Source organism: Elephantulus edwardii, unplaced genomic scaffold (genome assembly GCF_000299155.1).
Source record: "Elephantulus edwardii isolate Elephantulus edwardi_28Jun2011 unplaced genomic scaffold, EleEdw1.0 scaffold00009, whole genome shotgun sequence".
Taxonomy (NCBI): Eukaryota; Metazoa; Chordata; class Mammalia; order Macroscelidea; family Macroscelididae; genus Elephantulus; species Elephantulus edwardii.
In genome coordinates, this window is record NW_006399759.1 from 10,948,592 (window position 1) to 10,957,931 (window position 9,340).

Sequence of the window (9,340 nt, forward strand, 5' to 3'; positions counted from 1 at the left end):
TAAATGAAAGAAGCCATTATATTACAGTACATATGGTTCCATTTATAAATGTACACTATAGGTAAATCTATAAAGACAAATGCAGATTTGAGTGAAGGAGTTGTCTCTGGGTGCTGTATATAGTTAAGCACAAAAACGCTGATGAATTGGATCCCCCAGAAACACGTTGGAAGCCAAGTTTGGCAATCTGCCTTGGAAAGACCACAGCCTTGAAAACTGTAGAATCAGTTCTGCTCTGTACACATGGTGTCCAAGAGCCACCATCAACTCCACAGCTAGTAGCAGCAACAGAATGGATTCTGAGGCTAGGGACTGACAGCTCATAGATATAATATTAAAAAACAGAAATATAAATTTTTTTATTTTGACAGGTTGCAAAATTCTATTAAAAAAAAAAACAAAACAACAACCAACAAGTGACCTGCACATTTTAAGAGAATGAATAGTATATGAATTACAGCTCAAGAAAATTATTTTCTTTAAAAAAGAAAGGGGTGTGTGTCTTTCCACTGAGGCACCGAAAGTTAAGCCATCACTTAAAATAAGATAGCTGATGGTAAAGCAGGTAACTGGCCCAGGAGTTCACATGTCTGAGATAGGCTGATCAACATCACCACAGGGGTTTTGATGATTTCATGACACTAAACTATTGGTACTGAACCGCTTAGCTCTGGATTCTTGCATGAAAAAGAAAGAAAATTTTATAACAGAAGCTTGTTACTTTAAGGTTTCCGCCACAGTTGAATCTTGTAATAGATATATTAGGGAGGACTGGTCCTTGGAGAGGGACATCATGCTTGGTAGGGAGGGACAGCGCAGGAGGAGAAGACCCTCTATGAGGTGGATTGATTCAGTGACTGGGGCAATTGGAATGGGTGTATTGGAGATGGTGCGAATGGCACAGAACAGAGTTTAGAGCTGTTGTACACAGGGTCGCTATGAGTCGCAAGCGACTCGACGGCACATAATAACGACAAGTGACCTACTGTTAAGGAGCTGTGCTGCCAACCTGAAGGCAAGCAGTTCAAATCCACCAGATGCTCCATGGCAGGTGGTTGGGCAGGAAGATGGGGCAACCTCCTCCTGTGTGATTTCCTGCCAGTGCTGAAATGATGGTATGTAACAACAGACACACTATCCAGTAAAAGGCACTTCTTTTCATTCTATGTGCCTCAATTCCTTAATTCACTAATGTTTCTTTGATTGCACTTCTATTAACAGTAGATAATGCATGTGTTAAATACTTCATTCCTTGGAAACAAAACATAAGCTTAAGTTTCTTTAGATGATCTACTTTTTTTATAAACTTTTACAGAGATCATTTTATGAATACTTTTAACAGACATGAAAACAATATATTCACAATGCCTGAATTTTCTGACTCATTTTTTTAATACTTGTACTTGTTTGTGTATGCTAACACAAACTCTATTTTGAAAATTAGGTTAATTTTTTTTCTGCACAGGTATGTAATTGAATAAAGTCATGTGCTCCTAGCAGCTATTATTTTAGTATTATGATGCTAAGTTCTTAATGTGACTTCTAATACAAAATAAGTTAAATCTTGTGAAATAAAACAGCAGAACTACAATAATCAAGAAGCCTGCCTATAGAATAAAACAAATCTAAACACTGGCACACTAAAAGAAAGGATATACACTAAAATGTTATCTTGATGGTGGAATTTTAACAGGTAACTTAAAAACTGTTTTTGCATATCTATATAATTTTCTAAAATGAATATGAATCACATTTGAAAAAATAGACATTTAAAAAACAACTAAGAGATATCATCTCACCCCAGTCAGAATAGCAAAATTTAACAGAACAGCAAGCAACAAATGCTGGCGAGTCTGTAGAGAAACTGGAACACTTACTCACTGTTGGTGGGAATGTAAAATGGTGCAACCACTGTGGAAGGTGGTATGGCGCTTTCTCAAAAAGTTGCAAACAGAGATACCATTTGACCCAGCAATTCCACTACTGGGAATATATCCCAAAGAGACCATAACTGACATCCAAGCAGATATATGCACACCCATGTTTATCGTGGCTCTGTTCACAATAGCAAGGAGTTGGAAACAACCCAGGTGCCCATCAACAAACGAATGGGTAGAGAAGCTGTGGTATATTCACACAATGGAATACTATGCTGCATTGGAAAAACAAGGAACTCATGAAATATTATTCAAAATGGGCGAGCCTGGAGGACATTATGCTGAGTGAAATATCTCAGTCGCAAAACGACAAATACTGCATGGTGCCACTGCTGTAAAATGGGACTGATATCAGGGTGGGGGTAAGACTGAGAAAAACTGGATAAATTGTGTATACTGCACTGAAACAGATGAGAGACTGAATAATTTAGAAGCGATGTATGATAGGGTATTGTGGTTATCACAAGAGTCCACAATTAAGGTTGCATAGTGGAATGTACTTGGGGCGGTGGGAGGGGTGCAGGGGGACTGTGTACCAAGGAGAGAGTCTTTCTTTTACTTTTGAAGGAGAGGAGCGAACTGGGGGGCGGGGGGAGAGGGCTGGGCGGGGAGAGAAGTGCAGCAATGAATGAATGGAAATCCAAATTCTCTGTAAATGTTCATTAAAATTATTAAAAAAATTAAAATAAAATAGACATTTAAAACAAATGACAAAGACTCAAATATTAAAGACACTGCAAAATGACCCACTTCTAGTTGAAGATTTAATGTGATAAGCAATTTTTTAACTCAGATGGTGTGCACTTATGAAGGAAAAGGACAAAGACGTAAACTCTACTAAGTATCCATGTTAGTTCAACTTGAGGTATCAAGAACAACTTAAAAAAAAGAGAGAACCATTAAGAGAGTGTAAAAAATGTACATTTCTGAATATTAAATGAAAACAATATGGGTTAAAGTACCCAACTTACAAAGGCAACTAATAAATGCCTCTTGAATCTCAAACTGAATTAATTTGTTGATAAAGATGACATATGCAAGTTTACCTAATAGCTAATTAACAAACACATGTAAATTATTTCACAGATCTTTTTAATAAGTAGTTATTAAGAAATAGCCTTAAGAAAACACATCTTTAGCCATGAGAAGAAGACTGCTTTCAAAAGACTTTAAGGCACTGCAAAGGATGCATACATAGCATATCTTCAACACACTGAAATGTAATGAAAAACATACTGAATGAGAGAAGTAGATAATATAAATAAGATTACTTTCTAAAGCCAGATAATGCATAGTACTTTAACCAGTAAACTGGAATCTGCCTTTTGTGTATATTAACCCTAGCAATGATTTTCAGGAAACAGATGAGAGTTTTGAAATAATTATTGAGTCATGTCTAATTGAAGTCCACACTTAAAATGCTAATCTTCAAGTTTTTCTTCCCTTGAAGGATGTTTTCAGTTTGCTTTCCAAAGTCAACCCCGTTCAGTAGTCCAAACATTTAATTTCTACATATATTTCTTCTTCTAGCTTTACTACTTTTTAACTTTCAGGTAAAAAGTTTTAGTGATGATTCTTACTTTAGAAAAACCTTTCAAAAGGTAATTCACATTAATAAAAGTTTTTTGTTTTAAAAGATGAATGATTGACAGCACACCATTAAAGTCAGTTGTGGGGGTGCTTTGAGGAGAAAAAAAAAGCTTCAAGTAGTCACTGGCAAAGGACTACATTATTAAAATGTTATGGGGAGATGAGAATCTATACCAGTCATTAAATTTTCTGAAGGGCCAGTAGAGGCAAAGAAAAAAAAAGATGATTATTGCTGAGGATAGGTCTCTATTGAGATTTCTCATCAAGCAATATTCTACATGCACACATGAGAAAATCTGCAAGATATCTTCTCATGAAATAATTCTAACAAGAAAATTCACCAAAAAAGCTACTGTATTCTTATGTACACACAGAATATTCCCAATGAGGAGACCCTATAAAGGAATATAATAATATGTAATTATAATAACACAAATGAAAATCATAAAATGTGTTATAATACAGACATCATTAAACTCTACAGATTCTTGTGCATCAATTAACAATTACGTTAATTTTTGTACCTGAAAGTTCATTGATTTTTACCTTTGTAAAAGAACACAATAGTTTTTGTTTCATTCTAAGTGAGTTCAAACATTGCTGTAAACATTGCTGACAACAGACATTTACTGTCTATTCTGTATCTGTTCATTTCTTAGGGAAAAGATATCCAGGCTCTCTTCCTAGTAAAAAGATGGACCTGCCACGTGGAGGAAGGCTGGGAGCTTGGAAAAGCATTCTTAAAACGGATTGTAAAAAGAAGACAGCTCTAGAAAGCAGGGCATCCAGTTAAGTGTACATATTTCTTTTTTTTTTTAGTACCTGAGTATTTAATAAACACTTCATTTAAACATTACAGCCTTTATAGGAAATGAAACAGGGTCATGCCATGATTATTTCTAAGTAAATGGGGAACAGCTTTCTAAGAGCAAACTGTGAATGATGAGCATCAACACTCAGAGTTTGTAAAGCTCTAGTTCAGTGAATAATCTTTACTGCCCATGGTGTAGAAGGCAGGTTTTATTTTGATTCAGTGGAAGCTCAGTGCAAAATTTTCTTTCACAACATACCTAAGAATCATTCCCATTTGAAAATGCACAGACGTGAGATCCATTCTAAATATTATAAACTAGAATGAGTGAGGTAGTTAGCAGGAAAAGGCATTTTGAAAAGTTTCCCAAGATGACTCTTATACTAAGGCTTACAAATGAATGCAAACCATTTCTTTTGCCTTATATTTCAAACTGTGGTTCTGGGGCAGGGGGCGGGGTGGGATCTCTCTGAGACACTTTCAAGAAGGAATGTAATGTCCAAACTATTCTCATAATAACATGAAGAGGTGAACTGCGATTTTCACCACTCATGAGGGTACAGGGGCATCTGTCCATGGCTATAAGATGTGTCATGCTACAACAGACTGAATATAGAAGCAGATCCAAAAATCCATCTGTCTTCTTTAAGTCAGACCTTAAAGACATTTGCAAAGATGGAAAGCAATGTCACTTTTCTTCTCAATTCTTTGTGTTTTATAAAACATATTTAACATGTTTATGTTAATAAAAGATGATTAATTAAATATTTTAAATGGTTTTAATTTATAATATAATATTAATAGATGTAACCCATATAAAGAAACAGCCTGAAGACTAGCCAATTGAGAACTGCTTTACAGTGAAATATCTAAGTTTCACAGGTTCTAGTAAAGTCTAGATACAAATCGCAGCTTCCTTGGTGACATCAGAACGTAATAAATAATCCTTTTTATATATACCAAGGCTGATTCTGATGTATAAAATAAAAATCTGTATTTTTTATAATGCAAAATGCAATTAAAATTCATTAATTAATTTTCTGATAACACAGCCATCAGATACTGAGTGTTGGCAAATGAATGACTAACCTCAAATGTCAGCAAAACCCAAAGCACTAATTTTACAAACAGAAAGAAATAGAGGATGGGCTGGAGAGAAAAGAAGTTTAACAAAATCACATTTTTAGAAAAAACAGAAATTTCTCACATAGGCAGATTAATTATAGTATTATACTAAACTACAAAATTTTATTATGAAATAAAAACACATCTTTGGTTCTGTCGTCAATTCAATATTTTGAATCGTGTCACAAAGAATGAAAATTGAGAACATTCTGAGGTTAAGGTGGGGCTCTGTTCAAACATGTTTCTCAAGACAATTATCTTGCAATTAATAGTTTGTGGTATTTTGTGGTTTTGTTTTGTTTTTTTCTAATTTATTGTTATCTTTTTAGTCTGAGACACTGACCATTTATTTCAGTAAATCACTTCCATTTGGAAAGGTAATTAAACGCTGCTTTTAATGAATGGTAGTATGAACATATTTGCTAATTTATACCACATTAAGATCTTCATGTTAGAACTATTATAATATACCTTATGCTGATTAGTTGGTATTTAAAAATGGGTATATTATCTCTGAGGAGCCTTTTGGAAAAAGTGCACTGAATACAGTTTCTAGTCACATTGTACTTCACTGACTTATACTTACTGAAAAATGTCAAGGTTAAATAGTTCTTGAACCAAAAGTCCAGTGAATTTGACTACTCTTTCCTTCACTTTTATTTTCATGTCCATTTATAACCACCATTTCTCCAAAACAATCCACTTATGCTACCAAAACCCAATGCTATGAAAGTTCTCTAAAAGGCTCAGCTGTTTTTTTGAGTCTTTGAATGATCACAGCGTTCTGTAAATGCGCTTCTTCCAGAGTGAGTGTCTCATCTAACAATCTGAGGAAGGGAAGTGCTGTTGCCAGAGAAAAAGGAGGACTTCTTTGAGATCCTTGGTATCTTTCGATGAAATCTTTGACGTGGCTCACCCTGTAAAATAGCACAAACTATTAAGATGATTATATGAAAATGTGCATTATCTAACTTAGAGTAGTAACAGCTTGTGTAGGTTCCTGGCCATATTTGGACATGCTAATACCTAGAATAATCACAATAGGCTATGACAGAATCAATCATCTGAGTGAGGTACTTTATTAATTTCTTTTGACTATTAGATGTACTAGTGTTAATAGTTTCTGACTGAGTGAGGTACTTTAAGAGACAGATTCTTATCTGATGACAATAAACAATTACTGTTTTTTAGGTGTAATAAGGCTTGTATGGTTATTCTTGTCTTTTTTTTCTTTTTTTTTTAAACAGTTCTTAACTCTTGTTGTTACGTGCCATCAAAACTGACTCATAGCTGACCCTGCAGTGGGTTTTCAGAATCAATAAACTGCACAGGATAAGAGTGCCTGTCTTTCTCCTGCAGAGTAGCTGGTGGATTAGAACTGTGTGCCTTTGGGATTGCAGTGCATTTTCTTACCACTAGACCTCCGGAGCTCCCTTCTTAATTCTTAGAGATATACAATATTTATAGATGAAACCACAGCAGGTCTGGGATTTGCTTAAAAAACAATGAAGATTGATTATATACTTTTCTTTGCTGTTGTATGTATCTTGAATTTTCTAAAATAGAGAGTTTATACATTTGAAACTCATCACAAGTCCAATTATGGACATATAAAAAAACCTGAATGTGCCAGGTCATGTTGTACTTTGAGTCCAATTAGGGAAACACTTAGAAATTTCTGATGTTACTTATTTGTCTTTAATCTCAGTGCAGGTGAACACAGTGTGAGTCATCTTAATGCAACATAATCACTGCTATCTTCAAGAACCTCAAAATTATGCTCACTGAAGTACATATATTCATATATCAAGAGAAAAAGAGGCATATACTTGCTATTCATAAAAACTAAGATGATTGCTTTAAGATACATTATTATGCATCACTGAAAAAAAAGGTCAAACTATGGCAAACATTTTCTGAACATTTACTTTCTTAAGCCCCCTGAAATAACACTTATACTTAATTTAGGACTAAAAACTTATAATATCACTCATGTGCTTCATACAATGAAAAAGAGAAGTAGAACAAGGTGCTTAAAAGAACTATGAGATATCATTTCACCTCAGTAAGAACAGCAAAATTTAACAGAATAGCAAGCAACAAATGCTGGCGAAGTTGTGGAGATACCGGAACCCTTATTCACTATTGGTGGGAGTGTAAAATGGTGCAACCACTGTGGAAGGCGGTATGGCACTTTCTCTAAAAGTTGCAAATAGAGATACCATTTGACCCAGCAATTCCACTACTGGGAATATACCCCAAAGAGACCATAACTGACATCCAAGCAGATATATGCACACCCATGTTTATCACAGCTTTGTTCACAATAGCAAGGAGTTACCTAAGTGCCCATCAACAAACGAATGGATAGAGAAGCTGTGGTATATTCACACAATGGACTACTACACTGCATTGAAAAACAAGGAACTCATGCAATATTATTCAAAATGGGTGACCATGGAGGACATTATGCTGAGTAAAGTATCTCAGTCACAAAAGGACAAACACTGCATGGTGCCACTGTTGTAAAACAGGACTGACATCGGGGTTGGGGGGGAGACTAAGAAAGGTGGGTTCAATAATGTATACTGCATTGAAACAGATGAGGGAGAAAACTCTTCAAAAGGGATATGTGATTAGGTATTTTTGTCATGATAGGAGTCCAGAGCGAAGGCTGCACAGTGGAGTGGACTGGGGGGAGGGATTGTAAAACAATGAAAGAATTTTTTTTTTTACTTTTCAAAGAGGGGAGTGTACTGGGGGCAGGCGGAGAGGGTTAGGAGGGGAGAAAAGTGCAACAATGAATGAATGGCTATCCAAAGTCTCTGTAAATTTTCATTGAAATTAATAATAAATTTTTTTTTAAAAAAAGAACAAGGTCCTTGAGGTCTTCTTATAAAACTGTATTCATATCTAATTTCATCAGAGTTGGACAACAACTAAGGATGACAGAAGAAAAATTGATGTCTTTGAGATGTGGTGCTGGAGAAGAGTCTTAAACACACCAGTGACTGCCAAGAAAACAAATAGGTCTGTCTTGGAGAGGGTGAACCCAAGCTTCTTTGAGGCTAGGATTTTGAAACTATGTCTCACATACTTTGGGCACATGGCCAAGAGGGGCGTTTCTTGGAGAAGGACATCACTGCAATTCTTGGAGGACATCATGCTCGGAAGGGTGGAGGGACAGCGCAGGAGAGGAAGGCCACGATAAGATGGATTCATAATGTTAACTGGGGAAATGGGGGTAGGTGTGTTGGAGTCAGTGAGACTGGTTCAGGACAGGGCAGGCTTCAGAGCTGCTGTATATAGGGTACCTATGAGTCACAGGCAACTTGATGGCACATAACAATAATTTGGGGTAACTTTCGATTCAGTAATCAAAGTAGATCAATGTTTGCTACCTAATACCTTCCTCCTTATCATCAGCTGTGCTTATGTTGGTAATATCACTCACTCACTCGTTGCCTTGAGTTAGATACATATATAAAACATAACCCCTAACTCCAAGGCTGAGTCTCCAGTGGTTCTACTCCACTGTAGCTCTGCAGGAGTCTCCTCCAGTGAAGATTTACAGCCTTGGAAACCCAATGGACGGTCACTGTGAGTTGGGTCTTAATCAAGAGCAGTGAGCAAGAGAGTTTATTATCAGTTATCTTCATAAGCATGGCTGTGTGTGATAGCAGAGCTTAAATTGAACATTTGTATCAAGAATGGTAACAGCATCAAATTACGCATTGTTGTTGTTGTTGTTATGTGCCCTCGAGTCGCTTGCGACTCATAGTGACCCTATGTACAACAGCCCTAAACTCCGCTCTGTCCTGTGCCAATCGCCCTGTCTCTGACACTCCCATCCCAATTATCCCAGTCACTGAATCAA

The 9,340-nt window shown here is 36.1% G+C and overlaps 1 protein-coding gene across 1 annotated transcript in view; it reads right to left on the reverse strand.

The window, feature by feature from the left end:
• Positions 1–6,187: 6,187 nt before the first annotated feature.
• Positions 6,188–9,340, reverse strand: part of UBXN2A (UBX domain protein 2A) — a 55,145-nt gene continuing 51,992 nt past the window's right edge. Inside the window, exon 6 of the mRNA XM_006880634.1 lies at positions 6,188–6,380. Within this exon, the coding sequence (XP_006880696.1) occupies positions 6,188–6,380 (193 nt within the window). The remainder of the gene's footprint in view (positions 6,381–9,340) is intronic.